This window comes from Adiantum capillus-veneris, chromosome 22 (assembly GCF_014529385.1).
Source record: "Adiantum capillus-veneris isolate H3 chromosome 22, ASM1452938v2, whole genome shotgun sequence".
Taxonomy (NCBI): Eukaryota; Viridiplantae; Streptophyta; class Polypodiopsida; order Polypodiales; family Pteridaceae; genus Adiantum; species Adiantum capillus-veneris.
Genome location: NC_140952.1, coordinates 3,412,717 through 3,438,028, shown reverse-complemented (window position 1 = coordinate 3,438,028; position 25,312 = coordinate 3,412,717). Strand labels below are relative to the sequence as shown.

At 45.1% G+C, this 25,312-nt stretch overlaps 3 protein-coding genes across 3 annotated transcripts in view; 1 reads left to right on the top strand and 2 right to left on the bottom strand.

The window, feature by feature from the left end:
* Positions 1 to 25,312, top strand: part of NFU1 (NFU domain protein 1) — a 42,207-nt gene that overhangs the window by 9,378 nt on the left and 7,517 nt on the right. The window lies entirely within an intron of this gene.
* LOC147428853 (uncharacterized) lies at positions 12,282 to 13,385 on the bottom strand. Its single transcript, XM_086495448.1, has one exon. The coding sequence runs from the start codon at positions 13,383 to 13,385 to the stop codon at positions 12,282 to 12,284; it is 1,104 nt and encodes a 367-aa protein (XP_086351574.1).
* Positions 14,516 to 23,364, bottom strand: LOC147428852 (uncharacterized). Its single transcript, XM_086495449.1, has one exon. The coding sequence runs from the start codon at positions 15,212 to 15,214 to the stop codon at positions 14,528 to 14,530; it is 687 nt and encodes a 228-aa protein (XP_086351575.1). The 5' UTR covers positions 15,215 to 23,364; the 3' UTR covers positions 14,516 to 14,527.

The window sequence follows — 25,312 nt, the reverse complement described above, 5'->3', positions numbered from 1 at the left end:
CACGCGAAACGGAGCCCGAAACAGCAAATTACAGCCTGCTGTGTATTTTTGTAGGTTTAGGGTTTTGGCCCTAAACGGACCCTAATACCCCCAGGAGGTTCGGGGACGCAAGGGGACCGCTGTACAGGCGATCTGGCGCATTTTCAGGGCTGAAAACAGAGAATTCAGCGTGCTGCAGATTCTCGCCTGGTTTTGCAAAGTGCCCGTATGCGTCGGGAAAGTCAGTCAATGCGTAGGAATACTGACCGTGAAGGGTTCTAGTACAGTTATGTTGCCGAAATCGGGCTGGAACAGTGGAAATTCAGCCGAGTTTGTGCGGGGCAGCTTGTAGGAACCACAACGTTTATTCCCTCTGTTGAATAATAAAGAAATACCGAAAGGGGCGCCTAAGTTAGGGGCCAATCTGGTGTCCGTCTACTCATACAGGTGCAATCTAGCAGCCTGTATCCCTCTCCCCTTTGTTGTGTCTTGAAAGTACAGTTAAAATAGACGACTAATAATGGGTGAAAGCTAAATCAAGGTTTAAAGTAAAGTCTACCGCCCTTTTTGGATTGAACAGGCCGGTTTCATGGTTCCATCGACGGGATTAAATCACTTTTTCCTATAGAAGTGAGCCTTGGTCAGTTTTGGGCTTGAAGACACAAGGGATCATAGACCAGACACAGGGAATTGCAATTATGGCTGACAGACCAGATGATGTGACTGAAGAGGTTTCCTCTTCACAGGGTCAACAGACACATGAAGTGGGTGAGTCCTCAAGACCACCACAGACTGATGATGATATATTCAGGACCCAGTTGGCTACTGCTGTGGCTATGTTCACACAAGTAATGCAGAATCCGAGGTTTCTAGCCTTTCTGCAACCTCCTGTTCCGTCTCAGCAAGTTGGGTCACTGGATCATATTCAAAAGCCTGTTAAGGCTCGAGCACAGGTGATTCATACCGCACAGTCAATGGAAACACCTGTACACTTGACGGAGAACATGCAGTCTCCACAACCTATGCCTAAGGTGCAAGAACAGGTGGCTGAGATGCCAGTCTTTCAAGCTGTACCAATTCAGCCCGCCACCTTTCAACAGCCTATAGCTGGTTCTAATGGGCAGGGAAGCAACCTACAGGCTATGCAACAGGTCTTCCCACCACCTTCAGTACACCCTGGCTATTTTGGAGGTGGATCGGTATTCCAAAGCATGGCTGGTCATGCACCTGGAAAACAGTTTTATACGCCAGGAACAGTGTTTGGGGGTGCTCAAACGATGATGCCTAACCCCATGTACAGTGTCATGGGTATGCAACCAGGGTTTCAAAGCACTCAGGGACAATTTGGGATGCCACAAGCAAATTTTGGTATGGCTGGAATTACAAATCAGCAGCCAAATATGGCATTTCCAGGTCAAGTTAATAGCGGCCAAGGAACACAGATGAACCCTAATAGTGTTCCCATGTTTCAGTCACTTCCATATGACAATTTAACGCCGCTGGAGAGGCCAACTCCGTACAAAGAAGGTGGCAAAGGAGTGTCATTCACGACCTTTACAGGGTTTGATGACAGGAAGAAGGCTCTTTCATTCCTCCAGCAGTTTGACAAGGCCTATGCAGGGGGAAATTTTACAGAGGCTTCAAAGGTCCGCAAGGCAGCCACTTTCTTGACAGGGAATGCGGGACAATGGTGGACAACTTTATTGCTTCAAGGGCAAGCTCCGTCCACATGGATTTACTTCAAGCAGATTTTTGCAGCAGCATGGTTATCTGATGATTTCGAAGCAGATGTCATGACAGAATGGCACCAGCTTAATGCTGCCACTTGTAGAAATCTGGATGATTACAATCGGAAGTTTTGGAAAGCTCTACTTCCAGTAACTTCCTATAGGTTTGTGCCATTGACAGAACAGATTGAAAAATACTGTTGTGGCCTACCCAAAGGATTGAGAAAATACTGCACGAAGACAAAAGTCACTACTTTGACGCAGCTCATCGAGGTAGCAAACACTGGCAATGGTTTGCTCAAGGGAGAAGATTGTGAATTTAACACTGGCGTCAAGACAGGATCAGGCAAGAAAAATTCAGCCAAAAAGCACGTTCCCAATGAGGCTCCTAAAGGGACTCAGGAGTCAGCCAACACAGGGAAAGACAAAGCTACGGCTGAACCAGAAAAAGGACCAGCAAAGAAATGGAAAAGACGTTTTCCTCGCAAGTCAGAAGAGCAAAAGAAGGTCCTGAGGACAGAGAACAAATGCTTTATATGTGAGTAGCCTGGCCACATTGCTTACAACTGTCCTACAAAGAAAAGGCCAGCTGATTCTGAAGACAAGGAGGACAGGAAGGGAAAGAAGCCCATGGCTGGTCTAGTGCCAGATATGGTGGGCGACAAGCCAAATTCAGATGCAAGTGAGCTTTGCAGAGCATGGGGAAAGGTTAGGGATCAAACAGTGCTTATCTTCTTTGATCCAGGTGCCAAAGCCAACTTTATTTCCCCAGAATTGGCTTCAAAGTTGGGAATCAGACCTGAAGAGATGGGGTATACAGCAGAGGCAGGTTTGGCATGTCCTGGCCATACAGAGGCTGTGACACCCATCATTGGAAAGTTGCGTCTACATATCCAGTCCTATGTAGATGCTGAAGAATTTTACATCATGCCACTGGACGGATGTGATGTGTTGTTAGGTATTCCTTGGTTGTTTCGTGTACAGGGAATCATGGATGCCTACAACAAAAAGATCACTGTACAGAGCAGGGGAAAGACTCACATTCTGGATGTAAAGCTTAAAGGGGAGTCTATTCCTACTGTATCAGCTTCTGCTATTACTTCTGTAATGAAAAAGCATCTTTCTGCGTACTTGGTTTTTGCACGTGAAGTGTCAGATTGTGATGAATCAAATTTATCTGTGCTAGATAAAGAAAGGTCAATGTTTTTACAACAGTATAGTGACTGTTTTTCCGATTCATTACCGTCTCAATTACCGCCAGAGAGACCCGAGGACCATGCGATAGATTTGGTGCCAGGCTGTAGCCCACCAAACAAGCCTCCGTACAGGGTTAGTGCGGCTCAGCAGAAAGAGATAATGGGCCAAGTACAGGAGCTGTTAGAAAAGGGGCTGATTCAGCCCAGTTCATCTCCATTTTGTTCTCCAGTATTGTTGGTGCAAAAAAAGGATGGCTCATGGCGTATGTGCATCGACTACCGTGCACTGAACAAGAATACCATCAAGAATAGGTTCCCTATACCTAGAATTGATGATATTATGGACAAATTAGAAGGAGCAGCTATGTTTAGCAGGATAGATCTAAAGAGTGGGTACCATCAGATCCGCATTAGATCAGAGGATGTGCACAAGACTGCTTTTAGAACAACGTTTGGCCTTTACGAATTTTTAGTGATGCCCTTTGGTCTCACAAATGCTCCTGCTACGTTCAATAGGATGATGGACAGAATTTTCCGTCCACACCAGCAGTTTGTTGGTACATTCTTTGATGACATGATAGTCTACTCAAAGAATGAAGAGGAGCATAGGCATCACTTGGCCATTGTGTTCAAAGAGCTACGCAGTCATAGGTTGCTCATCAATGCAAAGAAAAGTGAGTTTTTTCTGGAAGAGATTCACTTTCTGGGACACATTGTCTCAAAGGATGGTGTCAGAATGGATCCTGCAAAAGTTGAAGCGATCAAGTCATGGCCAAATTTGAAGACGGTGCATGATGTCCGAAGCTTCTTGGGACTATGCTCCTATTACAGAAGGTTTATCCGAAATTTTGCTGAGATTGCTTCACCTTTACATGCTCTTCAAAAGAAGGCAGTCACCTTTAGATGGACACAAAAAGAGATTTCAGCTTTTAATCTCTTAAAGGAAAAGATGACTTCGGATCCAGTCATTGTGTTGCCAGATCTTAGGAAGTCATTTGTGGTCCAGTGTGATGCCTGCGGTAGTAGCATTGGTGCTGTGCTAATGCAAGATGGCAGGGTAGTAGCCTATGAGAGCAGAATTTTGCAAGGGCCAGAGATGACCATGCAGGTCTATGAGAAAGAGTTACTGGCTGTGATTCATGCGCTCTTAAGTTGGAAACACTACCTGCTAGGTGCAGATTTCGTTGTCCAAACGGACCATCAGACCTTGCGATACTTCTTGACACAGACAAAGTTATCTGAAAAGCATATGCGATGGGCAAATATCTTGTCCATGTTCCATTTTCAGATTGTGCATGTGGAAGGCAAGAAGAACGTTGTGGCTGATGCCTTGTCAAGGAAGCCACAAATTTCAGCTGTGTCGATTTCTTATTATCATGAACTTGATGATATGAGAGAACAGTATGCAAATGATGAAGATTTTGCAAGGGTCTTCGAGCAACTAATGGATGGACAACGGCATGAACACTATCTTCTTAAAGACGGGTTCATGATGATGCATGGCAGATTGTGTGTCACAAAGCCATTGCGACGCAAAATTATGGAAGAGAGTCATGTCCCACCGTATGCAGGGCATCGTGGTATCGATGCTACAGTTAAAGCGGTAGAGACATTCTTCTATTGGCCTACATTGAGAAGGGATGTGGATGCCTTTGTGCGAGAATGCCTAATATGCCAAAAGGTCAAGTTTGACAGGCAAAAGGCACCAGGGTTATTGCAACCACTACCTATTCCAGATAAACCATGGGAAAGTATTGCTATGGATTTTATCTTTGATCTTCCGAAAACGCAGACAGGAAACGATGGTATTTGGACCATTATTTGCAGATTCAGCAAACAGGCTCATTTTATTCCTGTCAGGAAGAAGATAAAGCCAGATCAGATGGCACGCTTGTTTATGAGCAATATTTTCAAGTATCATGGCATGCCACAGTCGATTATTAGCGACCGTGATCCACGCATGACTAGTTTGTTCTGGAAAGGCTTGTTTGAGAATATGGGTACCACGCTCAAATTCTCTTCGTCATTTCATCCTCAAACAGATGGGCAGTCAGAAGAGGCAAATTCTACTGTCCTAGATCTGCTGAAGTGCTATGTGTCAGAGCATAAAGGAAAGTGGGAGCAGTATTTGTCATTGGTGGAGTATGCATACAATAATACAGTGCATTCATCAACTGGCAAGGCACCTTTTGAGATAGTTGAAGGTGGCAAGAAAGTTCCTCCCATACTGCATACAAAGGACAAGATATTTGAAGCAGATAAGTATGTTCAAGACATGGATGAAATGTACAAGAAGGTCAAAGTGGCCTTAGAAAGGACTCAGGCAAAGCAAAAGAAAGCAGCTGATCGTCACCGTCGTGAAGTGGTATATTCACTTGGTGATTGGGTGCTTTTACGCTTTGAAAAGGCAAGGTTAAAGAAGATGAAGGGCAAGGAAAGACTCTTTCCAAAGCTTAGCATGCGTTACTATGGGCCTTTTCAAGTGTGCGACATAATCAGTGATGTTGCATATAGGCTGAAATTGCCTGACAGTTGGAAGATTCACAATGCGTTTCATGTGAGTCTTCTCAGACCCTATGTGGGTGATGTGCCAGAAGATATGCCAGCTGAAGATCAGCCGGAAGTCGAGGAACTTGACGAGATCTTGGTCCCTGAACAGATTTTGGCACACAAAGAAAGAAAAGTGAAAGGCAAGGTTGCTAGGCGTTACTTGGTAAAGTTCAGAAACTATCCACCAATGGATGCTAAGTGGATGGAAGAAGGTGAACTTGCAGAGTCACCAACTGTGTTATCACTTTACCTGGAAGCCTTCGATTTGCAACCTACCTTGACCCCTTGAGTTTCAAAGCTAAATGGATTGTCAGTCTGACAATGGCTTCTGAGACAAATGATGTACATGGTATTTAAAGTGAGCTCAAATCAAATACCTGTTACATGAATGTTAGAGCTGTACAGATTGTCAGTTTGGCAATTGCTCTTATGGAATGTCCAAAAGTTTGGTTGGTGCTATAGAAGTGAGTATTTCTTGTCAGTTTGTCAAGGATACAGTGATTGCTTCTATTAAAGAGTACATGTGTAACTGCATTCTTAAACTGTCGGTTTGGATATGCTCGAAAGTGTTACGGGATCCAACGTGTACTATAAGACAGTGGCAAAATGTGCAGCTACCATTTTGTCATTGGAACGTTAGTGACTCAAAGCAATGGCAGAGTGCGAAGCTACCACTATGTCATTGGGACAGGGTTCACACGTAAGCAATACATGAGTCGACGAGGTGTTGAATACACCAGGGTTGACAATGAGCATGTATGTGTCGTATATGTGTTGACAGGTGTTGAATACATCAGTGTTGACAGTAAGCATGTACGACATAGATGCAAACGAGGACGTTTGAGATTTCAAGAGGGGGGTATGTCACCAGCGTGTGACTACTATCTATCCTTTTTGTTGATTTCTTTCTTATTATCTATTTACTTTCACATTTTGGAAACACCCCTCGGGAAATCTAACTGCCCTGCATTGCATAGCTAGTGTGGAACTGTCCAGAGGGAGTCCAGGCCTGAGGGCAAGAGAGCACTAAGGTTGGACAAGGACTATGGTTAGCCAAGTGGGGTCATTGACTAGCCAAAGTGGAATCCTTTGCTACAGAGGCTACATTTCAGTTTTGGATGTGGCCGTAGTGTACAAAGAGGGTCGGATGACCTAGAAAGATATAATGGCAGCATCTCCTAAAATTTAGGGAACTGCTATTTTGGGACCTGAAAATGTGTTGGCGTCATTACCTCCGGAATGACAAAGGGAACATTTTCTTACTCTGCCGTGAAGTCAACTGGGCAACCGGTTGGGATATTTTTAGGCGGCAACCCCGAAACGGGAAAATGCTTGTAAATGTGCCAAGTGGCACATTCTGGTGCAGTTTCCAATGCAAGAAGGAGTTGGCGCTGAATTTGAAGGGAAGAAGGGCTCATTTGCTGATTTTGTCACAGGTTAAGAGCTATGGAGTGCTTGCTTTCCCTCTTATGCACAATGCGGTGCCAGGAGTGATGCCCTGCACGCTACGCACTGCCCTCTCTCTCCCCTTTGGCAGTATGTTATGCCCCTCTAGTGGGCTCTTCATTTGACCAATGTACAGTTGTGTGGGTTCATGCGCGATTGCCGAGGCAAGAGCCTCTTGCATAGGTACTGGATTAGCTAGCAGCTAATCCCCCCGCAGGTACAGGTGAATTCGGAGAGGTTTCACGCCAGAAATCTCGTCCGATTCAAAGGGCAAGTAGCCCTACAGGTGCGGGAGCTCGAGGACTTGCTAGGGATGCGACCGGCACGCGAAACGGAGCCCGAAACAGCAAATTACAGCCTGCTGTGTATTTTTGCAGGTTTAGGGTTTTGGCCCTAAACGGACCCTAATACCCCCAGGAGGTTCGGGGACGCAAGGGGACCGCTGTACAGGCGATCTGGCGCATTTTCAGGGCTGAAAACAGAGAATTCAGCGTGCTGCAGATTCTCGCCAGGTTTTGCAAAGTGCCCGTATGCGTCGGGAAAGTCAGTCAATGCGTAGGAATACTGACCGTGAAGGGTTCTAGTACAGTTATGCTGCCGAAATCGGGCTGGAACAGTGGAAATTCAGCCGAGTTTGTGCGGGGCAGCTTGTAGGAACCACAACGTTTATTCCCTCTGTTGAATAATAAAGAAATACCGAAAGGGGCGCCTAAGTTAGGGGCCAATCTGGTGTCCGTCTACTCATACAGGTGCAATCTAGCAGCCTGTATCCCTCTCCCCTTTGTTGTGTCTTGAAAGTACAGTTAAAATAGACGACTAATAATGGGTGAAAGCTAAATCAAGGTTTAAAGTAAAGTCTACCGCCCTTTTTGGATTGAACAGGCCGGTTTCATAAGGTGGCCGGTTCGGTGGTGTGCTTCCAGGTATCAGATCAATAGTAGGACGAGCGGATGGTGACTCGCCTGGCAGGCCCTCTGAAAAGCAATCGGCATGAGTGTGGAGAAAATGTTGGCGTTCTTTTGTTGAGGTCAAAACATATTCGACCTTCATCCATCATTCAGTTCTCCCAAAAAAAAAGCGAGTAAAGAAATTGAAGTTCATCAAGTACAATGTAAGGTGCAGCGGAATGAATGTTTGCGCTTTGCTCAGATGAGTGATCCATATTTTGCTCAAGGTTCCTTTTAGTTCTTATGGAAGGTATAATCTTCCGTTCTTAATGAGAGAATGCTATGATCACAAACAAAGTGAATGGACACTGTGTGTGCAAGTGTATGAGACTAAGAGATAGAGAGAGAAGAGAGATACGACACGAGAGACGTAAACCCTCCTCCAAAGGCCCCACTCTTGTCGGCGAGAGTGGTCTACTTATAATTGCACAAAGTGGTACAATGCGTATGCAATGGACTGATGCAACTTGGACTATGCCGACGACGACGACGGTGATGACGACGATGACTTTACGGCTGAAATCTGTGGTCTTCTATCTGCTGAATTTGGGGACTGTTTCGGTGGCTGAAAATGACCGTTTTGGTTGTGTTTTTATAGGCTGAAAATGGGGGTCTTCTGCAATGCTTCTAGGGCTGAATCTGCTACTGTCCAATAGGGCTGAAAACGCTGACCTTCTGATGCGATTCAGGCTGAAAACAAAAAACGTTGATGGCTGTGGTAGCGTTAGCAAATCGCTGGCAAATCTGGAACTGATCTGTAGCGTTAGTAAAACGCTAGGGGTCTGTGCGTGTGGCGATGTCTGCAAAGGTGAAAAACGCCAAAGCCTGAGAGAGGTGCTGATGGAGATGAAAAACGCTAGGTATGGGGAGGTACTGCTGATGATGTCCAAAAACGCTAGGGGCTTGGAGAGAGAATCTGCAAAGGCTAGGGTTGATGGGTTCTTGCTGAGAAGGTGCTTGTTGAGCGGGGAGCTGTTGCTGCCTCTTCTACCAGAAAGTGCTAACTTGGGTTTGCTTATATATTAACTTAGCAAAATTGCCCCACCTACTTTTGTTGGAAAGTCACTTAAAAATAATAAGTGAAAAATACCAAAAATAGGGAAAATAGGCTAAATGCACTGGAAAATTCCCCTCACTGAATCTGATGGATTCTGAAGAGAATACTGATGATCATGCTGTGTGCAATCAGAGGATATGCATCTATGCTAAGTGACTGGGCATGCACGGTCTACGAATAGACTCACAAAAAGTCCCAGATTACTTCTAATCTAGACTGACTGGTCTGACTGAACCCTGATCATGCTGTAGCTTGTCCACGGACACATAGGGTTGGATGTGTCACATGACATCCCCTCCTTTTCAAAGTGAGGTACTGATACCGAACTGTATGGCGTCGAGCGAGATCGCCAATAGCATCCGGAATCCTGGAAGGGACTCTTCGCCGGCCCACTCTGATGTGTGGGTCGTGCGGTACTTGAACTTCATAAAGGTCTGCAACGCTTGCTTCTTTGGGCCGCGTCGAAAGCGACAGTCTTCTGTGGCTCCTTCGATGCTTCAACTGCGTCGAGAGTCATGCTTCTTCTATCTTCAAGAATCTCCATGGCTGAAAATTCTTGAAACCATTTCCAAGACAAAACCATGAACATACCCATTCCATGTAAAGTGAAGGGAAAAAATCTTGGCTTCCTAAAAGAATGTGCATGCAATGTAGATGAACATAGAGACGGAGTGACAACCCGTTCATCAAACACATGCAAACAATGAGATCGAATCTTTTTCTTATGATCTAGAGCAATCAATTGTGACAAATCACAACGGAAATGCCCACGCTTGGTGCTCATACTTTCATGTGCTCGTTCGGAAACTATGTCATGCCAAGGAAGAGACATGGAATTTGACTTCCTTACATACATACTTTTCAGTTTTTCATGAAAAATCCGCATACATTTGTGCTCATTCATGAGAGAAACGTGCTCAACGTACAATATGTCATGCCTAGGAAAAGGGATCACATAACGACGGTGAGTAAAATACAGGAAACGATCACGAATGAAACATTTGAACAATGCGTGCGTATCAATCATGCGAACACATAATACTTCCTGTAAAGGATTCTAGTCGCTAATCCTTAATTAAGTACTTAAACTCATGATTAAGACTTAAGAAACTGAAACTGAACTTAGAACAAGACTTAGAAGACTCTGTGTTTGATTGATTGAAAGTGTGATACAAGGGTTCCTTTTATAGGAATTGAATAGTCATCAGTGGAGAGGCATGTCTCTTTGTGAAGAGACATGACTTTAGGCGAAAAGACACATCCTTTCGGCGAAGAGCTACAACCATTGGGTGAAGAGTCGCATCCGTATGGTGAAGGGGTGTGACCAATCGTCGAAGGAGTGTGGCTTTTGGTGAAGAGGTATGTCTTTTGGGCGAAGGGGTGTGACCATTCGAGAACAGGAGTCCTCCTGGGTTAGTCACACTTCGCATCTGTATCTGTAATGAATCAAGAAGAGTGTAACAAGTCACAATCGTGACATTCCCTCCCATTTACATTAAAACCCCGTGTTTAGATGAAAGTCTTCCGCTTTTCAAAGAATTCTTGAAGGAGGTTTGGGTACTGCTGCATATCTTCATCCGTCTGCCAAGTTGAGTCTGACTCATCAAGATCCATCCACTTGACAAGAAATTCTGTTGTGATCTTTCGTCTTGTTTCTTTTTGTCTTACATCAAGAATCTTTTCTGGAACAAGAATTATGTGTTCATCTTCAATTTTTGGCACATAAGAAGATAAGTCTGGAATTGGCGAATCTCCTTGTATGTATTGTTTGAGCCAAGAAATGTGGAAAGTTGGATGAAGTTTTCCCCATGAGAGTGGAAGTTCCAACTTGTAACTGACAACTGAGTACTTCTTGATTATTTTGAAAGGTCCATAGAAGCGAGGGCGCAACTTTGGAAAGACCGATTTCACAGTTTTGTAGCGATGAGGTGCTACATATAATAAAACCAAATCTCCCTCTTGGAAATCTGCATGTCGTCTATGTTTATTGGCTTGTTTCTGGTACTTTTGTTGGACATGAACCAACTTGTCACGTACTTGAATAAGTACATCTTGCATTTCTTGAACCAACTGATCTGCTAGAGCTACTTTGTGTTGAAGAACAAAGTTTGTCGGTATAAGAGGAGTATGCCCATAAGATGCTTGGAATGGAGTCATGCCAGTTACTGAATGGATAGAGTTATTGTATGCGAACTCTACAAGTGGCAAATACTCTTCCCATGATCCCAATCGAATTTGTAATACAGCAAGTCATTGACAATGGTGTAAGTTGCGAACATATTCATTTCTGCAGGAGTCGGAGTAGATGATTTAAGGGCTTGAAATGCATTCCCAAAATCTCGATCTGTCAAATACTCATGCTTGAAACAAGCAGGTATTTCCATCTGCACACCGGAAATGGCAAAGTTGATGGCTCGAGGAAGACGGCTTAAGGCATCTGCAGCTGCATTTGCAAGGCTTGGCACGTATTGAATAATCATATGAAAATTTGCCAAGAACTCAACCCATCGTCCTTGACGAGGATTCATCACCGGTTGAGTAAAAATGTATGTCAATGATTGATGATCTGTCTGCACCACGGAATCTGCGCCAAGAAGATAATGTTTTAGTGCGGTAAGCATGAACAATGGCTAAAAATTCCTTGTCATAAACTGGGTATCTCATTTGTATGGCTGAAAATTTGCGGCTATCAAAAGCAATGACACGCTCATTCTGCATAAGAACACCTCCTGAAGCACGATCTGACGCATCGGTCATGACCTGAAAAGGTTGAGTAGGATCTGCAATAGCCAAAACTGGAGTTGTCGTCAAGGCATGTTTAAGGGCTTTGAACGATTGTTCTGCTTCTTCAGTCCATTGAAGTTTATCTTGCTTGGTAAGCTCTGTCAAAGGAGCTGCAATGTCGGAGAATTTGTGGACCTTGGTATGATAAAAGTTTGCAAGTCCCAAAAAGGAGCGCACATCTGAGATGGTGAGCGGTAAAGGCCAATCCACTATGACCTGTATTTTCTTGGGATCGACTGCAACGCCACTGGCAGAAATAATGTGACCAAGGTATTCCACCTGATTCTTGAAGAAATCACTTTTCTTCTTATTGATGTATAGCACATTGGTTCGCAAAACTTGGAAGACAAGCTTCAAATGTTCCTTGTGATCAGCCATCGTTCGACTGAAAACTAAAATGTCATCCAAATACACGATCACGAACTTGTCCAAGTATGGTCCGAATATTTCGTTCATCAGCGTCATGAAAGAGGCCGGGGCATTGGTTGACCCGAATGGTAATACCAGAAATTCATAGTGACCATACTTTGTGCGAAAAGCTGTCTTGTACTCATCACCCATGCGAATTCGAATTTGGTGATACCCTGATTTTAGATCAATTTTTGGAGTAGATCTTTGCTCCCAGTAACTGATCAAATAACTCGTCAATGCGAGGCAAGGGAAACTTGTTTTTGATCGTCAACTTATTCAAAGCACGATAGTCGATGCAAAGACGCATAGATCCATCTTTCTTTTTGACCAACAGAACAGGAGCTCCAAAGGGACTTTTGCTTGGGCGAATATGACCTTTATCCAACAAATCTTCTAGCTGCCGATGTATCTCTTGAGACTCTGAGTATGAAACTCGATAAGGGGCTCGAATTGGTGGAGGTTGACCGGGGATCAAATCAATGGGATGATCCACGGGACGCCGAGGAGGCAAAGTTGTTGGTAGCTCGTCGGGAAACAAGTCCAAATGTGGTTGAAAGAAGGGTTGCTGCAAATAGGCAATATTTGAGGAGGATTTAACTTCTGCTTCTTCTGCACCGGGTTTAGCATCTCTTAACATGATTAAGACAGTAGCACAATCACGTTTTCGAACCAGCCGTTTGATTTGTAAAGCAGAAACCAATATAATGGGTTTGGCATTGAAAAGACCACGAAGCTCTATTTCCTGTTGCTTGTGAAAGAGCCGAATTGAGTGATCTCTGAAACTGATTATTGGATTATACTGAAATAACCAAGATTGGCCAAGGATCAAGTCGTAATGTGACAAGGGCATAACTGAAAAACCAAGCTGATCTTGGTAATCCTGTATCTGAAAATCCAGCTTTTCAATCCTTTTATTGCACTTGAGGAAGGAACCATCAGCAAGTTCTACTTGGTAAGCTGCCTCACTAGGTTGAGTTTGAAGGCGCAATTTAGTAATCAAAGATGTGCTGACGAAATTAGTAGAACACCCACTGTCCACAAGAACGTTGATTGGCTGCTTGCCAACAAAGCCAAGGAGGCTGAGAACCTGATTCGAAAGATCCACTAGAGCAGTAACGTGATTCCGAGCATTCATCATTAAGGCACTTACAACCTTGGAAACTCGAACACACCTTGCTGCCTGTTTGCCTTTGTCTGGGACAGGAGGTGGCTGTGGATAGGTTCTGCAATTGTGGTCTCCATGTGAGAATTCAGGCGAGGATTTGAAGGATTTGGCTTCTTGGGGCATTCATGCCATCTGTGATCTCCATGACAAATTGTACATAATCTTGTACGGTTGGAGTTTGAGGTTGAAGGAGCTGATGAAGAGGATTGCTGTCTAGCAGACATATTTGACCGAAAATCACGACGACCATTCCTTCTATGATTGGGACGATTGTTTCGTCGATTCTGATTATTTGCCGAAGAGGAGGCTCTGGAAATGGCTGCTTGTCCAGAAGATTGGGGTCGAAAAGAAGTTTGTCCAGCAGAGTATTGTCTCGAAGAGTGAGCTCCTGAGAAAGAACGCTGATTCTGACCACCTTGTCCTTGGTAATTACGTTGTGAAGAGCTTGCAGAATTGGAAACTCGATCACCAGGAAGGAAACTTCTGAGTGGGCGCCGATTGTCACCAAGACGCTCAACATAAGCGATTGCAGCATCCAGTGTGGCAGGGTTAAATTTATGGACATCATCTCGCAGGGAAGGCTCAAGTCCGTCAACAAAACTGTGGAGTTTGTCGGAAGGACAGAGTGTCTCTATCTCAAGAGTTAATTTCTGAAACTCTGAGATGTACGCGGTCAAGGAGCCAGTTTGGCTCAGGCGGCGGAGAGAAGACCGGGCGTGGAAATTTGCATTTGCAGGCTCAAAAGCCTTGCAAAGAACGCGGCGGAATTTGTCACAAGTAGCTGTGATTTTTCCATCTTTGATGCGGCGATGCCACCAAAGGAATGCAGTATCCTTTAGTAGAGAGCTAGCCAAAGCAACTTTCTTGCTTTCAATGAGATCAGTATTTGAAAAGTAAACCTCCATTTTGAAAAGCCAATGGTCCAGCATGCGCTTATCGCGGCGACCGTTGTATGGCTCGGGCAACTTTGCATCTATCTTCTTTTTTTGTGCTGTGTTTATTATCTTAAAAAGATATTTCAATTCAGGATTGTCTACCTCTGGTTCCGGAGCGTCGACTTGCTCAGGAACTGACTCTGCTATCGAAGAAACTGAATGGGTAGCTGGCTGCGTCCTCGAAGAAGAAAAGGCCTGCAGAACATCCAAACGTGCGGTCATCGATGCAAGACCGGTGGAGAGGGCCTCTTGGAGGACGGACATCTGTTCTCTGAGGATGGCTACCGGATCGTCTGGTGCAGCACTGCCTGTCTCTGACATTTTGGCGGCTCAGAGGGAATATCTCGGAGAAGCTGGAGAGGTGTGGTTGCCGTAAAAGGGTGAAGCTACTGCTGATGCCGCGTCCCACTCCTCTAAGAAATCTGGTCCAAGATCTGAATCCTTGATATCTTCCACCTCGTCGATAGGAGGTGTGTCGTTTGGCGTCAAAGGCGTGTAGTCCGGAAGCTGTAACTCGCTGTGAACCCGAACTAAAGGCTGTTGGGAAATGATGTCGTTTACTGAATCCACGCGACACTCTGTCAGAGAATAGGCCAAGTGGGGGTACCGGCTCAGTATGTGCTTGTAGTGTGGCAAATGAAGAGGCTCGCATGTAACGATGATATGCCACACCACCCAGCCCTGTGAGCGCGAGGCATGCCGATGAGTGACATAAACGAGGTAATTTTGGGGCAACACTGCTGGCTGTAATGCAGGTATAGGAGCAGGCTCGGGTGCCGGAATGAAGTCGGGAACCTGTCTTTCCTCTGGAACTGGAACTGGAGACGGGGAATCCGAAATGAGAATGACTTCCGGTTCGAATGCGGGTTCCGGTTCGGGTACGGGTTCTGCTTCGGGGGTATCTGGTATAATTATCACTTCGGGAGCCGGAGGAGGATTTTCTGGCAATATTTCTTCGTGTACCTCGTCTATGTACGAGAGAAAATTGATGGGAACGTCGAAGGCATCGTCGTCCATGACTCTGAACAAGCCGGCGTGCGCGTCTGTTGATGGCCAGAATTGGTGGCGTTGGAAGTTAGCAGAAGAGGGTGCGCTGAATTTTGCTCATGATGGCGCTGTTTTGCCATTGCGCTGGCTGCCACTGGCCTCTTGGTATTTTTTTTGTTTAATTTTTCCACAAAGGGGTGCCCAAGGGTGCCCACTTAAAAGTAAGTTGGGCGGCCGGCCAAAATCTTTTAATGTAAAAGAGTGGCCTTGGTTAAAAAAAACTCTAGCGCTGGTTTTTTTTTAAGTGAAACGTTGCGCTGCTGGCTTTTTAATTCGCATTCTGTTGCCTCTTCGAAAAATAGCCAGCGCTGCCTAGGTTGCCGTGAGTGAAGTGCCGGGTGAAGGGGTGGCCTGGATGCATGGGCTCGCGGCTGATGCGCAAGGGAGGTCCACGCGAAGAGGCACCTACTGCTGGAGAAACTTACTCCAGGAGTGCAACTGGTATGCCGCAACACCCACTCTTTCTGCCATCTTCTGCTTATCTTTGTGTATGTGTTTGAGAAAAAAAAATTACCTCATGCTGACATGGGTCCTGACCATCTTTCTTCTGCTTCCATACAACTCCGGGAAGGGGGAGAGTAGCGGTGAGGGTGAGAGGCTCACAACCTTCGGGTCCCGGGAAAAATTTGCTCTGATACCACTGTAAAGGATTCTAGTCGCTAATCCTTAATTAAGTACTTAAACTCATGATTAAGACTTAAGAAACTGAAACTGAACTTAGAACAAGACTTAGAAGACTCTGTGTTTGATTGATTGAAAGTGTGATACAAGGGTTCCTTTTATAGGAATTGAATAGTCATTAGTGAAGAGGCATGTCTCTTTGTGAAAAGACATGACTTTAGGCGAAAAGACACATCCTTTCGGCGAAAAGACACATCCTTTCGGCGAAGAGCTGCAACCATTGGGTGAAGAGTCGCATCCGTATGGTGAAGGGGTGTGACCACTCGTCGAAGGAGTGTGGCCACTCGTCGAAGGAGTGTGGCTTTTGGCGAAGAGTTATGTCTTTTGGGCGAAGGGGTGTGACCATTCGAGAACAGGAGTCCTCTTGGGTTAGTCACACTTCGCATCTGTATCTGTAATGAATCAAGAAGAGTGTAACAAGTCACAATCGTGACACTTCCTGTGAGGGTTCTTTGGACCTAGGCTCGAGAGCCAATATCGGTGCTTCCTGAATGATCGAATTGTCTTGTGGGGGTTCTTTGGACCTCGACTCGAAAGCCAAGATCGGTTCTTCGTGATTGATCGAATCTACAACGAGGTTAGCTTCGCTAGAAAAAGCATCCACTAACACATCATCCTTGTGAACAATCACATCTTCTTCATGCAAATCATCATGCTTATCTTTGTCAATCAAATCATCATGCTTATCATAATCATTCAAATCATCATGCTACTCACAATCATGCAAATCCTGTGTGTCATGCTTTGGAGAAAAAGAGACTGAGAGAGTCTCCTTGTCCCGATCCTGTTGCATCTGTGCCTGCATTCGAGAAAAGAGTCGCAACATCTCTTGCCTTATTGCTTTGTTCTCGCGATCTATGGCTGCCATTCTTTCTGTATAGTTACGCTCTATGGCTGCCATTCTTTCTTTGTGTTCACGCTCTATTTCTGCTTTTCTTTCCTGGTCCAACTCCTCCATAGGAGTTAGCGCAATCTTTGTCGTAGATGGGAAAGGGGGAGAGTCGGAAAAACCTCTTGGTGGGGAAAATTCCTCTTCGCCTCTCTCATGCTCATCACCTCCAAGCGAAGTATCCATTCCGCTACGAGTGATGATCATTCTGAAGTCGTGGGTTCTTGTGGGTTCTTAAGTTCACGAGGAACTTGGGTTCTTGGGGGTCTTGGTTCTTGAGGTTCTTGAGGCTTTCTTTCGCTTGCAAGCCGCGTTTGAGAAGGATCTTCTCTTCACCCAAGTTCTACTCCTTTCCGCGGGCGCACCCCTTGGCGGCCTTGCGCTCACACCAAGGTTGCTTTTTCTCACCTACGTCGATTGGCCGGCCGCTAAGTGCACGGTTCGCTCTCAATGAGTGAAAAGAGACACAAGGGGAGGCTGGACAAGCCCTTCTTTCTTGGGATTCCTGTCACTCTTCAACAAAACATGATTAGGAATCGACACGCCTAGGTGAACTTGTGTTCGTGCGACCTCAACAAGCAAAAAAAATTCTTGTGGTTCTTTCCTTGAGTGATACAAAACACTGCCAAAGCTCTGATACCAATGTTGGTACAGCGGAATGAATGTTTGCGCTTTGCTCAAGATGAGTGATCCATATTTTGCTCAAGGTTCCTTTTAGTTCTTATGGAAGGTAGAGTCTTTCGTTCTTAATGAGAGAATGCTATGATCACAAACAAAGTGAATGGACACTGTGCGTGCAAGTGTATGAGACTGAGAGATAGAGAGAGAAGAGAGATACGACACCAGAGACGTTGTAAAACCCCCCTCCAAAGGCCCCACTCTCGTCGGCGAGTGGTCTAGTTTTATGATTGCACAAAGTGGTACAATGCGTATGCAATGGACTGATGCAACTTGGACTATGCTGATGATGACGACAACTTTAGGGCTGAAATCTGTGGTCTTCTATTTGCTGAATTTCGGGACTGTTTCGGTGGCTGAAAATGACTGTTTTGGCTGCGTTTTTATAGGCTGAAAATGGGGGTCTTCTGCAATGCTTCTAGGGCTGAATCCGCTACTGTCCAATAGGGCTGAAAATGCTGACCTTCTGATGCGATTGAGGCTGAAAACCAAAAACGCTGATGGCTGTGGTAGCGTTAGCAAAACGCTGGCAAATCTGGAACTGATCTGTAGTGTTAGTAAAACGCTAGGGGTCTGTGCATGTGGCGATGTCTGCAAAGGTGAAAAATGCCAAAGCCTAAGAGAGGTGCTGATGGAGATGAAAAACGCTAGGTATGGGGAGGTACTGCTAATGATGTCCAAAAACGCCAGAGGCTTGGAGAGAGAATCTGCAAAGGCTAGGGTTGATGGGTTCTTGCTGAGAAGGTGCCTGTTGAGCAGGGAGCTCCTGCTGCCTCTTCTGCCAGAAAGTGCTAACTTGGGTTTGCTTATATATTAACTTAGCAAAATTGCCCTATCTACTTTTGTTGGAAAGTCACTTAAAAATAATAAGTGAAAAATACCAAAAATAGGGAAAATAGGCTAAATGCACTGGAAAATTCCCCTGACTGAATCTGATGGATTCTAAAGGGAATACTAATGATCATGCTGTGTGCAACCAGAGGATATGCATCTATGCTAAGTGACTGGGCATGCACGGTCTACGAATAGACTCACAAAAAGTGCCAGATCACCTCTAATCTAGAGTGACTGGACTGACTGAACCCTGATCATGCTGTAGCTTGTCCACGGACACATAGGGTTAGATGTGTCACGTAACATACAATCTCTGAGCCCTTCATTTGTCAAAGTCGCTTTCTCGGCCTGGTAGTCAACCACGGCGTTGTTGTTGTGGTACCAAGGGATTTCGAGTAGAACGTCACAACCTTCCGAGGCAAATACGTAAAACTCCTCGTGCCCTAAACACCCCTGTCATTGCAAACGAAGTTTTCCAATGCTCGATGTAATGGCAATATCCCGTCCGGGTGCCACTCGAACTACCTCCGCTTGTGGCCTCAGCCTATCGGGCGTAATTTTAAATTGAGCTGCCAATTCCAAGTGAAAAGAAGTTGGCCTTGGCTCCTTCAAAAGAGCTTCCTTATCTTTCACTTTGCCCCAAAAGTGGCAAAGTTTGTACTTTCATTCATTTGATTCGGTTCAGGACCCACGCAACGTGGTACTAGTTCTGCTTTTTATCTGCCTTTTCTGCCACGTCTCTCAGCTGCTTTAGAACTTTCTGGCCCTTCTTCATCCTGTTCATTCGGTGCCTTGTTAGGTCACTTTGTGGAGATATGCCGAGTTTGTTAGGTGCAACGGAATGAATGTTTGCGCTTTGCTCAAGATGAGTGCTTCGAACTATGCTCAAGGTTCCTTTTTGTTCTTATGGAAGGGAGAGCCTTCCGTTCTTAATGAGAGAATGCTATGATCACAAACAAAGTGAATGGACATTGTGCGTGCAAGTGTATGAGACTGAGAGATAGAGAGAGAAGAGAATATGACACCAGAGACGTTGTAAAACCCTCCTCCGAAGGCCCCACTCTCGTCGGCGAGAGTGGTCTACTTATGATTGCACAAACTGGTACAAATTGAATGCATGTGACTGATGCAAGTCTAGGCTATGTCGACGATGACGACGGGGATGACGACACCAGTCTAAAGGCTGGAATCTGCAAGTGAGTATCTGCTGTCCAAAAACGCTATGGGCTGAAATCTGTTGTAGGTCCAAAAACGCTGATTTTTGGGGCTTGTTTCTGTGGGTCTTTGTCGCTGAAAATCTGCAGGTTTAGGGCTGAAAGTAGAAGTTCTTAAGGGCTGAAAACTGAGGGTCTTTCCGGCTGAATGTGCTACTTCTTTAGGGGCTGATCTTGATGGTTTTCCTATTGCTGAAATCGCTGCATGCTGTGGCTGAAAACGCTGCAATCTGCAAACCTTGTGACAATCCAAAAACGCTAAGGAAAGCTTGTCCAAAAACGCTAGCTGCTGGGGAAAACGCTAGGGTTGTTGAACTTCCAAAACGCTAGGGGCTGTGATATGCTTGCGGGAGGATTTGATGCCAAAAACGCTAAGGAAAGCTTGTCCAAAAACGCTAGCTGTTGGGGAAAACGCTAGGGTTGTTGAACTTCCAAAACGCTAGGGGCTGTGATATGCTTGCGGGAGGATTTGATGCCAAAAACGCTAATTGAGGGAAAGTCTATGGCGATGGTTCTTGTTGGAGGAAACGCTAGTGATGGGTCTTGCTTGGAGGGAAGTCCACCAAGGTCTTGTTGGAGAAGTTGCCTGCTGAGCTTAGCTCCTGTTGCCTATTCTGCCATTTAGTGCTAGTCTAGGTTTGCTTATATACAAACTTACTCAATTTGCCCTACCTACTTTCCAACAAAAGTCACTTAAAAATAATTAAGTGAAAAATGTCAAAAATAGGTAAAATAGGCTCTATATTTTATTAGAGACGAATCTCACAAGATCCCTTGCGCAAACTTCCTTCAAAGATGTTGGTTCTGTTATGAAAAAGGGCCAGTAAACGGAATTTGAACTCTCGCAGGGTGCTCAAGAGAGAAGTGTCGAAGCACATGGGCTATGCCCCGTGACTGCTACAAATCACAGCATTATTTTAAAAAAAAATATGCGCAGCTGCAACTCTCGCCTCCTCTCTTCCTTGCTATCTGCCGTCGTCTGGAGTTGCAGCTCTCGCCTCCTCTCTTCCTTCTCAACCACAGAAATCTTGCCATCTGCCGTCGTCGCTCCCCTTACACCTCCCTCACCCATTGTGTGCCCTGATTTTATATCTGTCATTCCCTTCGCGATCATCACGTCTATTTTCCCATTTTAGGGATCTTGTAAGATACTCGTGTCCCACGCTTTTTTCAAGATTGTAGGGACATACTAGGCTAAATGCACTGGAAAATTCCCCTGAAGGATTCTGATGGGAATGCTTATGATCATGCTGTGTGCAACCAGATGATATGCATCTACACTAAGTGACTGGGCATGCACGGTCTACGAATAGACTCACAAAAGTGCTAGATCACTTCTAATCTAGACTGACTGGATTGACTGAATCCCGATCATGGTGTAGCTTGTCCACGGACACATAGGGTTGGATGTGTCACGTGACATCCCCTCCTTTTCAAAGTGAGGTACGGGTACCGAACTGTATGGCGTCAAGGGAGATCGCCAATAGCATCCGGAATCCTGGAAGGGACTCTTTGCCAGCCCACTCTGATGTGTGGGTCGTGTGGTACTTGAACTTCATAAAGGTCTGCAACACTTGTTTCTTTGGGCTGCGTCGAAAGCGACACAAAGTCTTCTGTGGCTCCTTCGATGCTTCAACTTCATCTAAAGTCATGTTTCTTTCTTCTTCAAGAATCTCCATGATTGAAAACTCCTGAAACCATTTCCAACACAAAACCATGGACATACCTATTCCATGTAAAGTGAGTGGAAAAAATCTTGTCTTCCTAAAAGACTGTGCATGCAATGTAGATAAACAAAGAGACGGAGTGCCAAACCGTTCACCACACACACGCAAACTATGAGATCAAATCTTTCTCTTATGATCTAGAGCAATCAACTTTGGCAATTCACAATGGATATGCCCATGCTTGGTGCTCATACTTTCATGTGCTCTTTCTACCACTGTGTCGTGCCAAGGAAGAGACATGGAATGTGACTTCCTTGAATGCATACTTTTCAGCTTTTCATGAAAAATCCGCATACATTCGTGCTCATCCGAGAGTGAAACGTGCTCAATGTACAATATTTCATGCCTAGGAAAAGGGATCACATAAAGACGGCGACTAAAATACAGGAAACGATCATGAATGAAACACTCGAACAATGTGTGCGTATCAATCATGCGAACACATAATACTTCCTGTAAGGGACGGTTCTTTGGATCTAGGCTCGAGAGCCAAGATCGATCCTTCCTGAGGGGGATCTGTTCTTCGTGACTGATTGAATGTGCAATGAGGTTCGCTTCGCTAGAAAAAGCATCCACTAACACATCATCCTTCTGAACAATCACATCATCTTCATGCAACTCATCATGCTTGTGAGAAATCACATCTTGATCATGTAAATCATCATGCTTGTGAGAAATCACATCTTGATCATGCAAATCATCATGCTCATCATTATCAACCAAATCATCATGCTCATCATTATCATCCAAATCCTCATGCTTATCTTGTCATTTAAATCATCATCATGCAAATCATGTGTGTCATGCTTGGGAGAAGAAGAGACTGAGAGAGTCTCCTTTTCTTGGTTCTGTGCAAACTGCGCCTGCACAATAGAAAAGAGTCGCAAGAACTCTTTTATGTGTTGGTCGCTCTTCTCTTGTCTTGCTTTGTTCTCGTGGTCATATTCTGCTTGTCTTTCGTTGTTCTCGCGATCAAATTGTGCTTCTCTTTCTTTGTTCTCGCGATCCAATTTGGCTTGACTTTCTTTGGCTTCCAAGGCGTACTTACGCTCTATGGTTGCCATTTCTTTGTCATAATCGCGATCTATGACTGTCATATCTTCTTCGTAGGCCTTTCTTTCTGCTTCTATTTCTTCGCGTTCTAGCTTTCTTTCCATAAACAATTGCTTCAACGCCTCCATAGGAGTTAATGCAATCCTTGGAGTAGATGGGGAAGAGGGAGGGTCGGAAAAACCTCCTGGTGGGGAAAATTCTTTTTCGCCTCTCTCATGCTCATCACCTCTAAGCGAAGTATCCATTCCGCTTCGAGTGATGACCATCCACTGAAGTCGTGGGTTCTTGTGGGTTCTTGTGGTCTCGGGTTCTTAAGTTCACGACGAACTTGGGTTCTTGGGTTCTTAAGTTCACGAGAAATTGGGTTCTTGGGTTCTTGAGGTTTTCTTTCGCTTGCAATCTGTGTTTGAGAAAGATCTTCTCTTCACCCGAGTTCTACTCTTTTCCGTGGGTGCACCCCTTGGCGGCCTTGCGCTCACACCAATGTTGCTTTTTCCCACCTCACGTCGATTGGCTAGCCGCTAAGTGCACTGTCCACTCTCAATGAGTGAAAAGAGACACAAGGGGAGGCTAGACAAGCCCTTCTTTCTTGGGATTCCTGTCACTCTTCGAAAACACGATTATGAATAGACATGCCCAAGCGAACTTGGGTTCGTGCGACCGCAACAAGCAAAAAAAAATTCTTGTGATTCCTGTGGTTCTTTCCTTGAGTGATACAGAACACTGCCAAAGCTCTGATACCAATGTTAGGTGCAGCGGAATGAATGTTTGCGCTTTGCTCAAGATGAGTGCTTCGAACTGTGCTCAAGGTTCCTTTTTATTCTTATGGAAGGGAGAGCCTTCCGTTCTCAATGAGAGAATGCTATGATCACAAACAAAGTGAATGGACACTGTGCGAGCAAGTGTCTGAGACTGAGAGATAGAGATAGAAGAGAATACGACACCAGAGACGCTGTAAAACCCTCCTCCTGTCACGTGACACATCCAACCCTATGTGTCCGTGGACAAGCTACAGCATGATCAGGGTTCAGTCAGTCAAGTCAGTCTAGATTAGAAGTGATCCGGCACTTTTGTGAGTCTATTCGTAGACCGTGCATGCCCAATCACTTAGTGTAGATGCATATCCTCTGGTTGCACATAGCATGATCATCAGTATTCCCATTAGAATCAGCTAGGGGATTTTTCCAGTGCATTTAGCCTATTTTCCCTATTTTTGACATTTTTCACTTATTAATTTAAGTGACAGGGCAATTTGGGTAAGAAAATATATAAGCAAACCAAAGTTAACACTAAATCACAGAAGAGGCAGCAGGAGCTCCACGCTCAACAGGCACCTTCTCTGCCCCCCCCCCCCCAGGAGACCTAGTGTTTTTGGAGCAGAGCCATCACCTAGCGTTTTCATCACAGATCAGCCAGCGATTTGCTTTTGCAGATTGCGGCGACAGCAGAACCTCAGAGCAGCCTAGCGTTTTGCATTTTGCAGAGCAACTAGCGACAGCAGCAGAAATTCAGCCCTAGCGTTTTTGGGTTGCAGATCAGCCCCGGCGTTTTGCAGCTTCACCGCGATGGAACAGCAAGCAACATTAGCGTTTGCAGTTTTCAGCAGTTAGCACCCGCATATAAAGTCCCGAACCTCGCAGATCTCACCTTCCCGCAGCAGTTCCTCGCCGCACGGTCAGTTTCCGCAAGGTTTACTGTTTCAGCCTTGAAAACGCAGATAAGAGCATCTGCGTTTTCAACGCGTCGTCAATATCGACATAGAGTTCGAATTCAGCAGATAGAAGATTAGCAGATTTCAGCCCATAGCGTTTTTTGGACAGCAGTAGAAAGATTGCTGATTTCAGCCCTTAGGTTGACCTCGTTATCACCGTCGTCATCGTCGACATAGCCTAGACTTGCATCAGTCTCATGCATCACCATTGTACCAGATTGTGCAATCAATAGTAGACCACTCTCACCGACGAGAGTGGGGCCTTCGGAGGAGGGTTTTACGTCTCTGGTGTCGTATCTCTCTTCTCTCTCTATCTCTCAGTCTCATTCACTTGCACGCACAGTGTCCATTCACTTTGTTTATGATCATAGCATTCTCTCATTAAGAACGGAAGGCTCTACCCTCCATAAGAACAAAAGGAACCTTGAGCACAGTTTGGAGCACTCATCTTGAGCAAAGCGCAAACATTCATTCCGCTGCACCTAACACCTCCGAAGGCCCCACTCTCGTCGGCGAGAGTGATCTACTTATGATTGCTCAAACTGGTACAAACTGAATGCATGTGACTGATGCAAGTCTAGGCTATGTCGACGATGACGACGGGGATGACGACACCGGTTTAAAGGCTTGAATCTGCAAGTGAGTATCTGCTGTCCAAAAACGCTATGGGCTGAAATCTGCTGTAGGTCCAAAAACGCTGATTTTGGGGCTTGTTTTTGTGGGTCTTTGTCGTTGAAAATCTGCAGGTTTAGGGCTGAAAACAGAAGTTCTTAAGGGCTGAAAACTGAGGGTCTTTCCGGCTGAATGTGCTACTTCTTTAGGGGCTGATCTTGATGGTTTTCCTACTGCTGAAATCGCTGCATGCTGTGGCTGAAAACGCTGCAATTTGCAAACCCTGTGACAATCCAAAAACGTTAAGGAAAGCTTGTCCAAAAACGCTAGCTGTTGGGGAAAACGCTAGGGGCTGTGATATGCTTGCGGGAGGATTTGATGCCAAAAACGCTAATTGAGGGAAAGTCTATGGTGATGGTTCTTGTTGGAGGAAACGCTAGTGATGGGTCTTGCTTGGAGGGAAGTCCACCAAGGTCTTGTTGGAGAAGTTGCCTGCTGAGCTTAGCTCCTGTTGCCTCTTATGCCATTTAGTGCTAGTCTAGGTTTGCTTATATACAAACTTACTCAATTTGCCCTACCTACTTTCCAACAAAAGTCACTTAAAAATAATTAAGTGAAAAATGTCAAAAATAGGTAAAATAGGCTAAATGCACTGGAAAATTCCCCTGA